The sequence below is a fragment of the Hippocampus bargibanti genome, linkage group LG06, assembly GCF_051943395.1.
Source record: "Hippocampus bargibanti isolate YZ-2025 linkage group LG06, ASM5194339v1, whole genome shotgun sequence".
NCBI lineage: Eukaryota > Metazoa > Chordata > Actinopteri > Syngnathiformes > Syngnathidae > Hippocampus > Hippocampus bargibanti.
This window is the reverse complement of record NC_142739.1, coordinates 12,684,919-12,704,606: the sequence shown is the minus strand read 5'-3', so window position 1 is coordinate 12,704,606 and position 19,688 is coordinate 12,684,919. Positions and strand designations below refer to the sequence as shown.

The 19,688-nt window shown below is 45.7% G+C and overlaps 1 protein-coding gene across 6 annotated transcripts in view; it reads left to right on the top strand.

Annotated features, from left to right (window-relative positions):
• The window catches only part of fhod3b (formin homology 2 domain containing 3b), a 136,347-nt gene that overhangs the window by 115,383 nt on the left and 1,276 nt on the right, over positions 1–19,688 (top strand). For 2 of the 6 annotated variants that reach the window (XM_088998388.1, XM_088998386.1), the window contains 9 exons: positions 144–302; positions 833–1,015; positions 3,301–3,420; positions 5,676–5,837; positions 6,634–6,824; positions 6,920–7,112; positions 8,060–8,083; positions 9,181–9,367; positions 9,485–9,646. In XM_088998388.1, the coding sequence (XP_088854514.1) occupies positions 144–302; positions 833–1,015; positions 3,301–3,420; positions 5,676–5,837; positions 6,634–6,824; positions 6,920–7,112; positions 8,060–8,083; positions 9,181–9,367; positions 9,485–9,646 (1,381 nt within the window). Of the gene's footprint in view, positions 1–143; positions 303–832; positions 1,016–3,300; positions 3,421–5,675; positions 5,838–6,633; positions 6,825–6,919; positions 7,113–8,059; positions 8,084–9,180; positions 9,368–9,484; positions 9,647–13,024; positions 14,205–19,688 lie in introns of those variants that run through there. The other 4 variants (XM_088998389.1, XM_088998387.1, XM_088998384.1 and 1 more) reach the window with 3 other exon arrangements.

The window sequence follows — 19,688 nt, the reverse complement described above, 5'->3', positions numbered from 1 at the left end:
CCTTTTACCGGACAACATAATTTTGGGTGAAAATATTTGGCCTCTTCACAAATGAAATACTGGAAAGGGAAATATTAGAACTCGGACCAACCCACCTGCTCGATGTGTTTTGTGAGATGGCTGACATGTGCTGCGTCCCCTAGAAAGCAGCAGTTGATGGCAAACGACAAGAAATTATCGTCCTGGACTCCAAACGCAGCAATGCCATAAACATCGGACTGACTGTTTTACCGCCCCCTCGGACGATCAAGACAGCTATTCTCAACTTTGATGAATATGCACTGAACAAAGAAGGCATTGAGGTAAGGATAACGAGTGCATGTTCAAATATGAAGTGGCTGTGAAGAAATCCCATCAAGTTAAAATCCAAATCAACATTTTTATGCACTGACGCTGTGCCAACGCAGTAAAAAATGCACCATTGGATCTAAAAAAGATACTTCTTTCATCTAGATGTCTGATGTCGATTCATTCATCACTGTGAGATAAAAATGTCAACAAGCACTTGAAAATGATGGGAATGACATCAGCAATGAATGTTGCGTCCCTTCTGTATTATGAAAGGATCACACTCCACAAGAAGTTCCTGTTTACCTATTTTTTTGCCAAAGATACTTCAAAGGTTGAAAGTTCACATGTCACATAGATTTCCTGGAAATCTGGAAATAGCTGAGCTAAACAGCAGTGGAAAATGTCAGGATCATTTTGCATCCTCTCCCACTCTACAATGTACCTCCAGACGTGTTATGCGAAAACAAGGCGATGAGGACTTGATAAACGATCCCCACTGGAGCTCTCCATGCACTCTCTCTATCATCTCATCTCCTCTTAGAAAATCCTCACCATGATCCCCACCGAGGAAGAAAAGCAAAAGATCCAAGAGGCTCAGCTGCTCAATCCTGAAATTCCCCTGGGCAGCGCTGAGCAGTTTCTCCTCATCCTCTCCTCCATCACCGAGCTGTCGGCCCGCTTGCAGCTGTGGGCCTTCAAGATGGACTATGAGCTTATTGAGAAGGTCAGTGTCTGTGGTCACTTTTACTCAAATGCACGTGCAACCGTTAGGAGGCAGAAGATAGTCAGAAGTTCATCAATTGAGATCTCATCTTTATTCTAGAGCACTAACTACAATAGGCTGTATGTTTAAAAAAGACACAAAAAGAGTATAGTAATACATAGCTTGTTGAACATTGTTTTGATTAAAATATAAAATAGCTCCCTTCAAATGTCATTTAGCTTACAGGGAGGGGCAAAGATCCGTATCTTCATTTTAATAGATTAAAGAGAGGAGCAAACAATTTACATTCAAAAGACTACCCTGGAACTTCGGCTAATCGCTACAATTCTGGAAAAAAAACATGCGAGAATAAAAGTGTCAAAGTCAAGGCCCAGGGGCCAAATCTGGGCCTCACTTTTAATCGGCCCGCAAAAGCTAATCAAACTTGTTAAATTCCATGATGCTTGCACAGTAAGTCCGAACAAACATTTCAAATTCTTGGGTGTAAACCACAATAACAGCCATTATTCTTGACTTCAAATTTGAAAACTAGTAATTCATTCATTTGTTTTTCGCTCTCTGTCATATGTTGAGGAGATGAAACATTCTAATGGCTTCCCCAAATTCATAACGGCCCTCCAGAAGAAACCATAACGACAATGTGGCCAGTGGCAAAAAAATGAGTTTTACACCCCTGTGCTCGACTATTGGTACTGTTGACTGACATCAATGTTTGCCCTCTAATGAAACTGAAGTGACAAAATTACTGCAATCTACCAGCATAACAAACATCACACACACAGAGCTCACAAAACGTAATACTGAAACAATGTTTGATCCACAAGTTAATTTTACCATTTAGCTGAACAGCATTTCTACTTTTCAGTGTATGTCGCCATAGATAAACAATGAAATGATATATTATTTGAAGTCTAGGAAGTGTTCTCCACCAGCACACTGCAGTGGGAATCACCGGTTAACTGATACCCTCTCGAAGTATCAATCAAAACTGAGTATTATTATGTTTGTAAACTCAGGTATGTTGATCTAGCTCTTCTTTCTAATTGGATTTGACAGTATCATGGGGGGAATGGTTAGCACAGGAGAGAGGTTTTGGGGTCAGATTCCAGGCTTCCTGTCTGGAGTTTGCTTGTTCTCGTATTTGCATGATTTTTTATTTTTTTAATTTTGGTGGAGGGTAGGGGCTCACGATTTACTGTATTCCAAAAACAAGCAAGTTGGTCTCACTGAAGACTGTTAACTCATTCACTGCCATTCCCGAATTTATTTGGGAATTGAAAAGCATGATGTGGAGCGCCATTCCCAAATGTGTTTGGGTTTGTTTTTACTTTTGTTTTGTTTTTTTGTGGGGGGTGCGTATAAAGCGCTGCTCAGACCTCTGGCAATGTTTTTCCCTTCCACGAGGGGCCAGCATTTTGTCCATGTTAGCGCTTTGTTACAGCTTCGGCTGTTGTCAAAGAACTATTTAAATTAATATGTATGTATTGTGGGCGGCCCGGTACTCGAGTGGTTAGCACACCGGCTTCACAGTGCAGAGGTCGCCGGTTCGCGTCCCGGTCCGGTCTCCCTGTGTGGAGTTTGCATGTTCTCCCCGGACCCGCGTGGGTTTTCTCCGGGTCCTCCGGTTTCCTCCCACACTCCAAAAACATGCATGGCAGGCAGATTGACCACTCCAAATTGTCCCTAGGTGTGAGTGTGAGAATGACTGTTGTATGTCTTTGTGTGCCCTGCGATTGGCTGGCAACCAATTCAGGGTGTCCCCCGCCTCGTGCCCGAAGACAGCTGAGATAGGCTCCAGCATCCCCGCGACCCTAATGAGGAATAAGCGGTACGGAAAATGAGATGAGATGAGATGTATGTATTGTAATTTGGACAGCCACCCCCACTTCAAGCTCAGATAACTCCAGACCCTTATAACTTTGGAATTAACTATTGATTTGATTAACTATTCATTCTGATGAAAGAAGAGAGTCTAAGGTTTCATATGCCGAATTGAATGTTTATGTAGTTCTTAAACTCAATATTCTGTGGGTCATGCAATTTGAGTGAAAAAGTCAAGAACCCTGGCACTGGAATGGACACATTTTTGCACATCATCTGGCAGTTAATGAGTTAAATGAAATTAAGTCAAAGGAGGAACACTTTCAGAGTTTGAGGAAAGTGCTATAGGAAGTGGATGTTTCCTGAATCCCGTCTGCATCATTAAACCCTTTAACTGTATTTGTAAAATAAAGTACAAATAAATTGGGAATCAGCTGCCTCCAGTACTGTGCTTGTGTTTGTAGGAAGTTGCGGAGCCCCTGCAGGATCTTAAGGAAGGGATGGACCAACTAGAAAAAAATACAACCCTCCGCTACATTTTGACCACACTGTTAGCCATCGGCAACTTCCTGAACGGCACTAATGTAAGCAAAGCTCAAGCTCACATGTGCTCATTGCTATTTTGAGGCCTAACTTAGGAAAGAAGCAAGCAAAATGTGATTTCTCTTTTATCGTATCATAATTTCACACAGCAATAAGTTAAATACAAGAATTGATGGATAAACTGAGTAACTACATAGATTAATTTCTGAAGAGAGGCCAACACCACGGTATAGTTCTTTGTGCTGTCATGAGGTTCTGAAGTGTCTGCCCTTGTACATGTATGTATTAGTTTTTGAGGTTTCACATAAAGTATGCCGTTGTGATTTTTTTTTTCATTGAACCACAAAAACATGCAGTCATAGTAACCCCCCGTTTATCGCAGTTAATACGGACTGTGATAGATGCAAAACCGTGATGTACCGAACCCAACAGGCATTGGTATATTTACATGTGTATGAGTACAAAAACATATTTATAAGGTCAAATTTAGTGGAATACAGTACAGGACATTCATAAAGAAGCACAGTAAATGTTTTTAGTACAGTACAAAAGTAATGCAATAAACAGTCCACTATCAACATACTATATGTAGTGTTGTCTCTCGGCCAATCAGCTTCGGCCCGAGTCAGCACACAAACAACTGAAAAAAGAAAAACCAGAGTTGACAGAACGCCATCACAAATGTACACAAAGTCAAGACGATTAATGTACAGTAAGCAAATTGATGAACATTTTGTTGACATTAATCGTCGACTCATTTTCAGGTGTGGCCAAATAAAACCGATTTTTTTCGTTACTGATTTGGTTACTAATGTTGGGTTTTGTGCATTTACATCACAGTAATGCCTCAAAATGGATGAATAAATAAAAAAAATAACAACAGTGGATCTAATGAATGGTCTTGGCTGCTCTCTGTGACCCGCTGTTGTCTTACAGTACTGTACGGTAGTGACTTTCGCTGCCATTTGGGGGCTCTTTAAAGGACAAACAACATATTTTTTTTTGCTCCGTTGAAAATGGGCTGATTTGTCTGCTGGGAATTTGTGTCAGCGAATCTCAAATAATAGTCTTGGTGCAACACACAACGATTCACCATCGCGTTATTTATGTGTTTTCCTTCTAATTTCGCCATCAACACGGATCATCATGAGATTTTCAGACCAAACAAAGTACCGCAAAATGCATTGTGTCGGTCAGGGGCGTTCCAAATGTGACGTCACGTAGGGGACCGTCATCAACTCGAAAACAACAAATATAGCTATATGCGGTGGAATCATTGTAAAATCCACCAAGTACAAGTCATTGTAAGTGATTTTACAAATTATGGACACAACTTGCAATAATCGAACCGCAAAGTACCAAAAGATTACGCTCTTGTCAACAAGGACAAAGCGGATAGCCACAAAGAAAACTGACCAAAATAAATGGTTATTATTACACATTTCTAACAGTTCAGTCGCTTCCAGCCACGTGGCTACAGCAGGTCTAATATAGCCAGCGTTAAGCGCATGCATGAAGACTGGCCAATGGAACCAACCAATAAGTGGTGGTACTCCATGTTTGAAAAGTGGTCAGCTGCTGGCCGGTAACCAAAATGTCAGGCAAATTGCATATCTTTAAACCATACAAGAGAAAAAATGCCAGGCACGTGGCAAGGAAAGAATGCACACGCACTGAGGGAATGTGGTTGCCAACACTAATTAAAATCCCCTATTGAGTCCCGAAAGAGGATGTTCACATGAGTCTGCATTTTCATGTATCTGCTTTCTGTTGTGATTGATCTCCATATACAACGCCTCAAAAACTATTTGAGGCGTTGTGTATTGTCTAGAAGCTGGGATGTGTGAGGAACATGCAAATGAATCTTTGCTCTGTGCTTCTGTGAATGAGTGTGTGGTACAAGCACACGAGGAAAGTACAAATCATAGACATCAAAGAAGGCAGTTCCCATAAATAATGTCAGGTGGAATTTTGTTTTCAGTTTGACATTTCAAGCTGGAAAATTAACAAAGGAGAGTTGTTTTTGCGTCTCCCATGCTATGTGCCGACTTTAGCCCCGCTGTGTGGTCAGCACTGCAATCTGCCGGCCTGGAAGTAGATTGTGGTTCCTGATCATCACAACCTAATGAAGCTACATATCTTCTTGGCACGCTTTGAGAGCCTTTTTGTGTCTTTGCCAGAGAGGAAATGTGCCGCAATTTAGTGCGCTTGTTAGGCCCTTTGATTGCTCCTGTCAGAACGAGCCAAACGTTACCTTTTCTCTCTTGAGTTTGCTTGTGTTTGCTTGCTTCCCCAGGCCAAAGGCTTTGAGCTCAGTTATCTTGAGAAAGTCCCTGAGGTGAAAGACACGGTTCATAAGCAGTCCTTGCTGCACCACACCTGTGCCATCGTCGTGGAGAAGTTTCCAGACAGCTCCGATCTCTACTCTGAGATTGGAGCTGTCACCCGCCTTACCAAGGTGAGTTGACATTTAGCTCACACTCGATAGCGTTTCTATCTTAAATCCTGATGACTGTTTTTGTCTTCACTAAATAAATGGATGGATCAATGCTTGGATACTACATACGATGCTATCAATGGCAAGTTCAGTCCTCAGGAGCTAACCAGATGTCTCCCTCCTCCAAAACACCAGATTTGTATGTTAAGCTTATCATCAAGCTTTGCAAAAGCTGAACGTTGGACTTGAGGGAGACATACATCTAGCTGGCTGGTAGCTACAGTGTGTGGAAATATTAATGGATCAATCATTGATTATCACAGTGCAGTGGTACCAGGTTCGATTCCAGGTCTGGCCTTCCCATGTGGAGTTTTCATGTTCTCCACGGGCCCGTGTGGGTTTTCTCCGGGTCCTCCAGTTTCCACCCATGTGCCAAAAACATGCATGGCGGGATTATTGAACACTCAAATTTGTTCTTAGGTATGAGTGTGATCACGGATGATTGTTTGCCTGTGTATGTCTTGCGATTGGCTGCCAACTGGTTCAGGGTGTCCGAGGCCTACTGTTCTAATACAGCTGGGATAGGCTCCAGCACCCCCCGCGACCTTTGTGAGGAGAAGTGGATCGTTTGATCGAATGGTGGGATGGATGGATGGATGGATGGATGGATGGATGGATGGATGGATGGATGGATGGATGGATGGATGGATGGATGGATGGATGGATGGATGGATGGATGAGATCTGTCGGGCCGGCGGATGAACGGACGGAAGGACAGATGGTGTCTGAGAAAGGACCATATGACTTACTGCCCTAGGTGGATTTCGACCAACTTCAAGACAACCTGGCTCAGATGGAGCGAAGATGCAAAGCATCCTGGGATCACCTCAAGATCATCGCCAAACACGAGATGAAATCGGCATTGAAACAAAAAATGTCCGACTTTGTCAAAGACTGCGCAGAGAGGATTATCATTCTCAAAATCGTACACAAGAGGATAATCAACAGGTAGGCAGGCGTTGGTTATATAGATGCTATTTACCTGTTACCACCTTTGTTATTGTTGTTTAGCCTTGATCTATGCTTGTGGTCTTTTCTTGTAGGTTTCATGCCTTCCTATTGTTCCTGGGACATCCAATATACAGTGTCCGAGACGTCAGCATTCATCGCTTCAGCAAGATCCTCAGTGAGTTTGCGCTGGAGTACCGCACAACCAGAGAGCGTGTGCTACAGCAGAAACAGAAGAGAGCCAACCATCGCGAGAGGAATAAGACCAGGGGGAAAATGATAACAGATGTAAGTGGACAACAACCTCCCATTTCTTCCTCCCTCTCATTGTGGAGTTTAACTGTCTACACTCCACCAAGCTGTTGATAGTATACTCAATAGAGTTTAAGCGCCAAATGCGACCATGCAACTGCCACGTGCATCATCTGGTCTTGACCGTTTTCCCCTCCTGCATACTCACCTGTATACTTTTCTGTCACAACACTCGAGAATTACTGGCCGTCTACTCTGATGTTTGCTTCATTTGGTTATAAAAGGCCAGAGCAAATACCATGAGTAGAATCCCTTCTAAGTCAAACCTGGTCATGATAAAACCTTGAAAATGTTGGCATTTTTTAATTAAATTTGAACAGTCATAATTTGCAGACAAGTGCCAGAGCAAAGTAAATATAAAGTACAATTATTCACACCTTAATGCTGTCACCTCGTGACATTTAATAGATTTTGCTGCAATCATTCCACACTTTCAATGGCTGTAAAAAGCCCCAAAATGTCAATACACACATGTGCACTTATCCTCTAGATCAGGGGTGTCAAATTTATTTTAGGTTGCTGGTCACTTCACAGTTACGGCTTCCCTCAAAGGGTACATGTTATTTGTTACCTATGCCAATTTTACCTTCCGATACAGATTTCAGCAGGAATCATGATAGTTGGCACACATGATTTGCTCACGCGGACCTCATAAAATGATGTGACGGGCCAGAATTGGCCCCAGGCCTTGACTTTGACACCTGTACTCTAGATCTCAATTTAGTAGTTCTCTCCTATAAGACCGCACCCTTTTGGGGTGTTTTGCTGTATTACAGATATTTACAGAGAGCTTCGTTGTGACATTGTCAATTGAAATTTCTGCATGAAATCCCCAGGCATTCATTTATTTATTTATTTATTTATTTATTTATTTATTTATTTATTTATTATTTTACGTGTCCTTCACTCTCCCATGTCTGTAGAGTGACGACGAAGGTGAAAGTGAGGTAGGGGCGCTTCTGCTGTCTGCAGTTGGCCGCATGAGAAAGCATTTGCAGTGACTAACATTCAAGACTTAAACTTTGAGGGCTGACAGCAGGGTGCATGGCTGTTAGTTGTAATGATGATGCGGTCACAATATCTGACCAAGCCAAACCTCCAATGTCTACAAATGCTAGACAATGTGTTCATTCTCATTTTGCACTGTGCAAAGTTTAATCAGTACCAGCATTCCTGCAGTGTAAGAGATAAATTGAATATTGGATTGGATTTGCCTGTATTCGTCTCGCAGTGGAGAAATTTACATTTCACAGCAGCAAAGTTATGAAAGGAATGAAAGTAGAAAAACAAAATACAGGAGCTGCTGGAAAGGCAGCCACTCTTGCGGTGCCGTCTTGAAGTCAAAAGAACAAAAAAATTGATGGATGAATTAGCGATATAGTTTATGTAAGTATGTATGTATTTTGAGCGGGACCAACCTGCGTACTGCTGGGCGACAGGGTAATGAATGAAAGAATACACCGGCGAGGACCGAGGGGAAACGGGGGGCTTTTATAGCCAGAAGGCACAATCAATGGGATTGGAATCAGGTGGGTGAGCCCGGAGAGCAGAGAGGGGAGGGGCGCGGGCCTGACGGCAATTAGGATGTTACAGTTTGTTTGTTTTGTGTGTTTGTTTTTTTAGCTGCCAACGTTCTCACATAGTACTATTGGGGAAACTTATTTTATTTATTTATGTATTTATATTATAATGTACAAAACTATTGGTGGTTTGTTTATACCTATTGTTTGAACCTTGTCGGGAAATAATTCAAAATATAACTTGATTGCAGTGCATGTCATCTCAAATTGCAGAACACTGATGAATGACTTAAAAAAACTACTGAGAATTAATTTTAAAATCACCTGAAATACTTGAGACAGCCAAGATCAAAGACACACTTGCTTCTATGGGAGAACAAAGTGAAATTATTATGTGAAAACATGAAGATGCATTTCGGGACCAATTCAGTGAGACAGCATGGACCAAAGGGGACTGAAAATTGCTGCATCACAACAAATGAGAATGACCAGAGCGCAGCGGTTGATCCTCACCTGTTTTATAGAGCGGAAAATTTGGCGGCACCCGGCCCGACACACCCGGGAGCCTGCTTCAGGGCATCCAGTACGCCGAGGACGCTGCCGAGCACGAGAACATGAAGGCGGTGCTGAAAAGCAGTGCCCAGAGTGGAGACAGCGAGACGTCCACCGTGCCGGGACTCCGAACTCGCACGCGAGCCAGCAGCACCAAAGGTGATTCAGTACATTTGTATTGTGTTCAGCATTGAGTGTCACCAGTCAATCACAGAACAATCCACAAATTAAACCATGGATGTAATCATCACCTGCTCTCAACGTTTGGGTTTTCAGCCCATGCCTCGCCATGGCGCATTGCGAACGATGACGCCATCAACTGCACGGACGACACGGCAGACGAGATCATGGAGCGAATCGTGCGATCGGCTACTCAGGGGCCAGGTCCAAGGACGCAACCTCGTGAGAGGCGGCGCTCCAGAGTTAATCGCAAATCACGTAAGTTATTTTTAAAGCGTTTTGCTGGAAGCCAGGAAGTGCGTGCACATTTAGTAGTTTTGTTGCTCAATTCAACAAATTTTCAGATAACCCAACTTAGCATTGTATTCCAAAAATGCACCTTTTTACAAATGTAGCTACTTTTAAAATTCTCTGTAGGCTTCAAGTAACTTTTTACAATAAATGTATTTTGTATTTTATTTAAGCTACGGTGACAATATACATAGAGAGCATTGACACGACCCAAATTGTGTAGTTTTTGCTCTTGTTTTTATTCATAATTTTATCTGTGGTTTTATTTATGCGCTTGTTTTGTGATTATAAAGTGTCCATCAGAGCTTTGAAAGGTGCTTATAAATAAAATGTATTATTATTATTATTATTATTATTATTATTATTATTATTATTATTATTATTATTATTATTATTATTATTATTAGACACATGATGCAGAGAAGGAAGGTAGACATACTGTGTGTCCAGGAGACCAGGTGGAAAGGGAGCAAGGCTAGAAGCTTAGGGTCAGGGTTTAAGTTGTTCTAACATGGTGAAGACAGAAAGAGAAATGGAGTTGGGGTTATCTTAAAAGAGGAGTTTGTTAGGAATGTCTTAGAAGTAAAAAGAGTCTCAGAATGATAAGTCTGAAGCTAGAAATTGAAGGTGTGATGTTCAATGTTCTTTGTGGGTATGCCCCACAAGTAGGATGTGAGCTGGCGGAGAAGGAGAAATTTTGCATGGACTTTGATGAAGTCATACAGAACATCCCGAGATGTGAGAGGGTTGTATTTGGTGGAGACTTCAATGGACATGTTGGTGCAGGAAACAAAGATGATGAGGAGGTAATAGTTGTATTAAGTTCATCCTTTATATCAACTTTAAAACAGATTCTTATCTTACAGAGTGTATTTTCGGTGTTCAAATACCTGACATGTTTCGGCGTCTACTTCCGCCTTCCACCGAAAATACACTGTCTGTAAGATAAGAATCTGGTTTAAATATGATGAGGAGGTGATGGGTAAGTATGGACTCCAGATGAGGAACGCTGAAGGACAGATGGTGGTTGACTTTGCTAAGAGAATGGAAATGGCTATTGTGAATACTTTCTTTCAGAAGAGACAGGAACATAGGGCGACCTATAAGAGTGGAGGCAGAAGTACACAGGTAGACTACATTTTGTGTTAACGGCGCCATCTAAAGGAAATCAGTGACTGCAAAGTAGTGGTTGGTGAGAGTGTAGCCAGACAGCATAGGTTGGTGGTGTGTAGGATGACGCTGGCAGTGAGGAAGATGAAGATACCAAAGGCCGAAGTGAGGACAAAATGGTGGAAGTTGAAAAAGGAAGAGTGTTGCATGACATTTCGGAAGGAGGTAAGACAAGCACTGGGTGGGCAAGAGGTCCTTCCAGATGACTGGCAAACTACAGCGAACATAATCAGGGACACAGGTCGGAAAGTACTTGGTGTATCGAGTGGAAGAAAGGTAGATAAGGAGACTTGGTGGTGGAATAGGGAGGTGCATGAGTGTATACAGAGAAAGAGGTTAGCAAAGAAGAAGTGGGACACAGAGGACGGACGAGAGTAGACAGCAGTACAAGGAGATGCAGCGCACGGTTAAAGTAAAGGTGGCAAAGGCCAAACAAGAGGCCTATGATAATTTGTATGCTCGGCTGGACAGCAAGGAAGGTGAGATTGATCTTTACAGGCTGGCGAGACAGGGAGACAAAGATGGTAAGGACATGCAGCAGGTTCGGGTGATTAAGGATAGAGATGGCAATGTATTAACAGGTGCCAGTAGTGTGATGGCAAGATGGAAAGAGTACTTTGAAGAATTGATGAATGAGGAAAATGAGAAAGAATGAAGGATGAAGTGAGGAGGGCGCTGAAGAGGGTGAAGCGGGGAAAGGCACTCGGGCCTGATGATTTACCAATCGAGGTATGGAAGTGTCTTGGAGAGGTGGCGGTGGTGTTCCTGACTGGGTTATTCAACAAGATCTTAGGTGGTGAACAGATGGCTGAAGAATGGATACGAAGTGTACTCGTGCCCATTTTTAAGAACAAAGGAGATGTGTAGAGTTGTACTAACTACAGAGGAATAAAGTTGATGAGCCACACAATGAAACTCTGGGAAAGAGTAGTTGAAGCTAGACTAAGAGCAGAAGTGAACATTTGTGAGAAGCAGTATGGCTTCATGCCAAAAAAGAGTACGACAGATGCAGTGTTTGCTTTAATAATGCTGATAGAGAAGTACAGAGAAGGTCAGAAGGAATTGCATTGTGTCTTTGTAGATCTGGAGAAAGCGTATGACAGGGTACCCAGAGAAGAGCTGTGGCATTGCATGAGTGAAAGTTGCATTGCAGAGCGGTCGGTGCAAGACATGTATCATGACTGTAAGACAGTTGTGAGGTGTGCTGTCGGTGTGACTGAGCAATTTAAGGTGGAGGTGGGACTCCACCAGGGGTCAGCTCTGAGCCCCTTCTTGTTTGCTATGGTGATGGACAGGCTGACAGACGATGTTAGACAAGAATCTCCTTGGACCATGATGTTTTCAGATGACATTGTGATCTGTAGCGAGAACAGGGAACAGGTGGCGGAGAAACAAGAGATGTGGATATATGCCCTGGAAAGGAGAGGAATGAAGATCAGTCGCAGCAAGACGGAATATGTGTGTGAATGAGAGGGATCCAAGTGCAAGAGTGATGCTGCAGGGAGAAGAGATAAAGAAGGTGGAGGATTTTAAGTACTTGGGGTCAACTGTCCAGAGCAACGGAGAGTGTGGAAAAGAGGTGAAGAAGCGTGTCCTTGCAGGCTGCAGCGGTTGGAGAAAAAAGTCAGGTATGATGTGTGATAGAAGGGTTTCAGCTAGGATGAAAGGAAAAGTGTATAAAACAGTGGTGAGACCAGCCATGATGTTTGGACAGTGCCACAGAAGAAAAGACAGGAAGCAGAGCTGGAGGTAGCAGAGCTGAAGATGTTGAGGTTTTCTTTGGGATAGGATCAGGAATTGGATTGGATTGGATTGGATATGCCTTTATTATGAGTACATTAGAGGGACAACTCATTATTAGAGGCTTTGGAGAGAAAGTCAGAGAGGCCAGACTGAGATGGTTTGGACATGTCCAGAGGAGAGAGAGTGAACTGCCAGGCAGGAGACCGAGAGGAAGACCGAAGAGGAGGTTTATGGATGTGGTCAAAGGCGACATGAAGGTAGCTGCTGTGAGAGAAGAGGATGCACAAAACCGGGATAGATGGAGGAATTGATTCGCTGTGGCGACCGGGTCGCCACAGCGCCACTTTTCCGAAAGGAAAATAATAATAATAATTATTATTATTATTATTATCTCATCTCATCTCATTTTCCGTACCGCTTATTCCTCATTAGGGTCGCGGGGGTTGCTGGAGCCTATCTCAGCTGTCTTCGGGCACGAGGCGGGGGACACCCTGAATTGGTTGCCAGCCAATCGCAAGGCACACAAAGACATACAACAGTCACTCTCACACTCACACCTAGGGACAATTTGGAGTGGTCAATCTGCCTGCCATGCATGTTTTTGGAGTGTGGGAGGAAACCGGAGGACCCGGAGAAAACCCACGCGGGTCCGGGGAGAACATGCAAACTCCACACAGGGAGACCGGACCGGGACGCGAACCGGCGACCTCTGCACTGTGAAGCCGGTGTGCTAACCACTCGACTACTATTATTATTATTATTATTATTATTATTATTATTATGATCATTAATATTATTACAATGTACTTACTCGTTCGATTAAATGCTCATAAATATTGTGAAACAATAAAAGTATCAAAATAAACAGTTCTTAAAGTTGGATCCAACTTAATATCACTTCGGTACTGATTCTTTTGTTAACCACTAGAGCAGTGGTCGGGAACCTTTTTGACGAAGAGAGCCATAAAAGTCAAATATTTAGAAATGTTTTTCAGTGAGAGCCACACGCACGCGCGCGCGCACATACAAACGCTCGCGTGCGCGCACACACACACGCGCACGCGCGGCCACTTTTCAACAAAATATCAGAATGTATTATTTAAAATAACTTTGTGATAGTACTCACCGTTAACATGAATGGTTTTCCGTTCCTCGTGATTGGTAAAAATCCAGGCAAACGATCGGAATGAAATTCAATTTGCCGGTCCAGAGGCGAAGTTACTGCTAGCTTGCCTGCACACGGCTAATAAGCTTCCACAGTTGCTATCTGCAATCTACTTCTCGCAGAAGTAGGTTGATGCTAACGTTAACATGGGGCTTGTTAAAATGTCACTGACATTCGACTGTTTCATCGATGGTATTGTTTCATTGCAAATTAGAATCAGAACATTTTCTCTCCCCTAATGCTCCGGTGCATTCACGCTGAAGTGCACTAGTTGGGCTCATTTAAAGGGCCGTCTACCGGTTTCAACATGACGGCCACTATCATCCAATCAAAATGGCGCTTTCGGCCATTCTAGGTAAGTGTCATCCAATCAAAATTGCGCTTTCCGCCAACTGCAGCCCCAATGGGAAATGAATATGTACAGCGGTACCACAGCGGTACCACAGCGGTACCACAGCGGTACCTCGGTTCTCAAACGCCTCACAGTTCGAACACCGATTGATGTTCGAACTGTGAGGCATACGAAGGCATACGACGCGTGAGTGCGTACGCGAGGGAGGGGAGCTGAGCGAGGGAGGGGAACTGAGCGGCGCACGGGTGTATCACTCTCTTCCTGATCAACTATTGTCGCATACAACATTTGCTTTGTGTTGCCTGCTTAACACTACGAGGACTGCACTTTGTCAGCGGCTTTCAAAACTCTGAAGTACACTTTTGAGTCAGGGTGTAGTCCGAGTATGCAAATTACCAAACGAACTTTCGAAGACGCGAAAAATTATGACACATAATGTTTGTTAAATCCTCTCGCAAATTGCCAAACGAACGTTCGCCCCTCCATGAGTCGTCACCTTACCGTGGTGGAGGGGTTTGTGTGTCCCAATGATCCTAGGAGCTAGGTTGTCTGGGGCTTCATGCCCCTGGTAGGGTCACCCATGGCAAACAGGTCCTGGGTGAGGGACCAGACAAAGTACGACTCAGAAGACCCCATATGATGAAAAAGATAAATGGATTCAGTTTTCCCTTGCCCGGACGCGGGTCACCGGGGCCTCTCTCTGGAGCCAGGCCTGGAGATGGGGCTCGTTGGCGAGCGCCTGGTGGCCGGGCCTACACCCATGGGGCCCGGTCGGGCTCAGCCCGAAGAGGAAACGTGGGTCCCCCTTCTCAAGGGCTCACCACCCATGGGAGGGGCCAGAGGGGTCGGGTGCAATGTGAGCTGGGCAGCGGCCAAAGGCGGGGACCCTGGCGGTCCGACCCTCGACTGCAGAAGCTAGCTCTGGGGACGTGGAATGTCACCTCTCTTACAGGGAAGGAGCCTGAGCTGGTGCACGAGGTTGAAAAGTTCCGACTAGACATAGTTGGGCTTGCCTCCACACACAGCCTGGGTTCCGGTACCAGCCCTCTCGAGAGGGGTTGGACTCTCTTCCACTCTGGAGTTGCCCACGGTGAGAGGCGTAGAGCAGGTGTCGGCATACTTATTGCCCCCCGACTCGCCGCCTGTACATTGGGATTCACCCCAGGAGACGAAAGGGTTGCTTCCCTCCGCCTTCAGGTGGGGGGACGGGTTCTGACTGTTGTCTGTGCATATGGACCAAACAGCAGTTCAGTGTACCCATCCTTTTTGGAGACCTTAGGGGGTGTGCTGGAGAGCGCTCCCCCTGGGGACTCCCTTGTTCTGCTGGGCGATTTCAATGCTCATGTGGGCAATGACAGTGAGACCTGGAAGGGCGTGATTGGGAGGAATGGCCCCCCCGATCAGAACAGGAGTGGTGTCTTGTTATTAGACTTCTGTGCTCAACACGGATTGTCTATAACAAACACTTTATTCAAACATAAGGGTATTCATATGTGCACGTGGCACCAGGACACCCTTGGTCGCAGTTCGATGATTGACTTTATAGTTGTATCATCGGATTTGCGGCCTCATGTTTTGGACACTCGAGTGAAGAGAGGGGCGGAGCTGTCAACTGATCACCACCTGGTGGTGAGTAGGCTCCGTTGGTGGGGGAAGATGCCAGTCCGACCTGGAAGACCCAAACGTGTTGTGAGGGTTTGTTGGGAACGTCTGGCAGAATCCCCTGTCAGAAGGAGTTTCAACTCCCACCTCCGGCAGAACTATACACATGTCCCGGGGGAGGTGGGGGACATTGAGTCCGAATGGACCATGTTCCGTACCTCCCTTGCTGAGGCGGCAAATCAGAGTTGCGGCCGTAAGGTGGTTGGTGCCTGTCGTGGAGGCAATCCCCGTACTCGCTGGTGGACACCAGTAGTAAGGGATGCCGTAAAGCTGAAGAAGGAGTCCTACCGGGCTTATATAGCCTGTGGGACTCCTGAGACAGCTGACACGTATCGACTAGCACAGCGGAATGCAGCCTCGGTGGTCGCCGAGGCAAAAACACGGGCATGGGAAGAGTTCGGTGAGGCCATGGAAGCCGACTTCCGGACCGCTTCGAGGAAATTCTGGTCCACCATCCGGCGTCTCGGGAGGGGAAAGCAGTGCACCACTAACATTGTGTACAGTGAGGGTGGGGCGCTGCTGACTTCGACTCGAGACGTCGTGAACCGGTGGGCAGAGTACTTCGAAGACCTCCTCAACTCCACCAACACGCCTTCTTTGGAGGAAGCAGTGTCTGGGGACTCCGAGGTGGGCCCTCCGATCCTTTTGACTGAAGTCACCGAGGTGGTTAAAAAGCTACTCGGTGGCAAGGCCCCGGGGGTGGATGAGATCCGACCGGAGTTCCTAAAGGCTCTGGATGTTGTGGGGCTGTCCTGGCTGACACGCCTCTGCAACATTGCGTGGTCATCGGGGAGAGTGCCTCTGGATTGGCAGACCGGGGTGGTGGTCCCCCTTTTTAAAAAGGGGGACCGGAGGGTGTGTTCCAACTACAGAGGGATCACACTCCTCAGCCTCCCTGGAAAGGTCTATTCAGGGGTCCTAGAGGGGCGGGTCCGTCGGAAAGTCGAGCCTCAGATTGAGGAGGAACAGTGTGGTTTTCGTCCCAGCCGCGGAACAGTGGACCTGCTCTACACCCTTAGCAGGGTCCTCGAGGGCGCATGAGAATTCGCCCAACCACTCTACATGTGTTTTGTAGACTTGGAGAAAGCGTTTGACCGTGTCCCTCGTGGAGTTCTGTGGAGGGTACTTCGGGAGTATGGGGTACAGGAGCGGCTGATACGGGCCGTTCGGTCCCTATATGACCGATGTCAGAGTCTGGTTCGCATTGCCGGCAGTAAGTCGGAACCGTTTCCAGTGAGGGTTGGGCTCCGCCAAGGCTGCCCTTTGTCACCGATTCTGTTCATAACCTTTATGGACAGAATTTCTAGGCGCAGCCGAAGCGTTGAAGGTTTCCGTTTTGGTAGCCTCAGTATAGCATCTCTGCTTTTTGCAGATGATGTTGTACTGTTGGGGCCTTCAAGTGGAGCTCTCCAACTCTCGCTGGAGCGTTTCGCAGCCGAATGTGAAGCGGCTGGGATGAGAATCAGCACCTCCAAATCTGAGACAATGGTTCTCAGTCGGAAAAGGGTGGAGTGCCCTCTCCGGGTCGGGGAAGAGATTTTTCCTCAAGTGGAGGAGTTTAAGTATCTGGGTGTCTTGTTCACGAGTGAGGGTGAAAGGGATCGAGAGGTCGACGGGCGGATCGGTGCGGCGTCTGCCGTGATGCGGACTTTGTACCGATCTGTCGTGGTGAAGAAGGAGCTGAGCCAAAAAGCAAAGCTCTCAATCTACCAGTCGATCTACGTCCCAACCCTCATCTATGGTCACGAGCTATGGGTTGTGTCCGAAAGAACGAGATCCCGGATGCAAGCGGCCGAAATGAGCTTTCTCCGTCGGGTGTCCGGGCTCTCCCTTAGAGATAAGGTGAGAAGCTCGGTCATCCGGGAGGGGCTCAAAGTCGAGCCGCTTCTCCTCCACATCGAGAGGAGTCAGATGAGGTGGCTCGAGCATCTGATTAGGATGCCCCCGGGACGTCTCCCTCGTGAGGTGTTCCGGGCATGCCCCACTGGCAGGAGACCCCGGGGACGACCCAGAACACGCTGGAGAGACTATGTCTCCCAGCTGGCATGGGAACGCCTCGGGATCCGCCAGGACGAGCTGGAAGAAGTGGCTGGGGAGAGGGAAGTCTGGGCTTCCCTACTGAAGCTGCTGCCCCCGCGACCCGACCCCGGATAAGTGGCAGAAGATGGATGGATGGATGGATGGATGGATGGATGGATGGATGGATGGATGGATGGACGTTCGTTCGGCAATTTGCATATTCGGCACAGGCAGCCAATCAGAAGCATGCTTCGGACTATACCCTGACTCAAAAGTGTACTTCAGAGTTTTGAAACCCGTCGAGAAAGTGGAGTCAGTGTGGCTCGTAGCGATTTGTTACCTGCTTACTACGACAAAAAGCAAATGGCACACGAGGGTGCAAAATGACGCAATCCTGGAAGATGACATAAATTTACGGGACACAGGGAAAATACCTCAGACCGGGATACACTCGCGCATCAAAGGAAGAGTCCAGGTATGGTAGCGAGGTGAGTCAATCATCCGGTATTGGCGAGATGATCTCGAACCTTATCAGAATCAGAATACCTTTATTCGTCCCGCAATGGGGAAATTTGCAGTCCACAGCAGCAATTGAAGAGGGATGGGGTTGGGGTGGGAGTGAAAGGATAGAAAACAAGATATTCTAATCATAACAAAATAAAAATGTCAACTGTATACTGTGCAAATGTAGATGTGCAAAAACCGTTCTATAAACAAGACTGTACATAGTGCAGAATCAAGAGATGCATTTAGATATATTGCAACAACCCATATTTACAAGTGTCCAGTTTTTTTTTTTTTTTTTTGTTTTTTTTCACGTGATCATTGGGAATTGTGAAGCCTGACAGCAGTCGGTAGGAACGAGCGGCGGTACCTCTCCTTCTTGCAGCGCGGGTGTAATAGTCTCTGGCTAAAGGAGCTACCCAGAGCTGTCAGGATGGGCAGGAGGGGGTGGGAGGGGCTGTCCGTCATAGCTTTTAGTTTAGCTAGCGTCCGTCTGTTGCCCACCTCCTCAAGAGAGTCCAGCGAGCAGCCCACGACAGAACTGGCCCGCTTGACAAAGCGCTCCAGTCTTTTTCTGTCCCGGGTGGTGATGCTGCCTGACCAGCAGACAATGCCATAGTGGATGGCTGATGCCACCACAGAGTCATAGAAAGTCTTTAGGAGTGACCCCTGAACTCCAAAAGACCTCAGTTTCCTGAGGAGGAAGAGGCGACTCTGTCCCTTTTTGATTAGGGCATCCGTGTTTGTTGTCCAGTCCAGTTTATTGTTGAGAGTAACACCCAGGTACTTATAGTGAGTTAATCATCATAGTGAGTCAATCATCTGGTATTGGTGAGGTGATCTCGAACCGTATAAATGCCCCGTGTCCGTGATTAGAGAATTGAAAACAGGTGGAGAACGGCCGGGAGAGGCAGCCCCCCTCCCCTCCCCCGCTGTCAACTCGCAAGTGACAGGAGCAAAGAGGTGGTTTTGGTGTTCGAAAAAAAATCACTTTTCGAACAGGGTCCTGGAACGAATTATGGTCAAGAACCGAGGTACCACTGTATTTAGTTTTATCGGCGAGCCATTTGCAATCATCAAAAGAGCCATAGGTTCCCGACCCCTGCACTAGAGGAAGCCTGCATCACACAAACACGAGCCATACTGACGCCATATACACTGTACCGGCAATCTGAAATAAAAAAGAATTAAAAAAAAACTAAAACACAACTAGGAATTACGTATAAACAATCTTGTAGTATACTCTGTTTGTACCGTGTTAAAATAATAAAATACGTGATAATAAAGACATTGCTTTTAATTAAAATGAATGTCAAATAGTGTTGATTTTTTCCTTCTGTGCTGTACAGGTATTGTTGAAATTGCAAGTTGTCTGACAATGTCCACTTTGCATT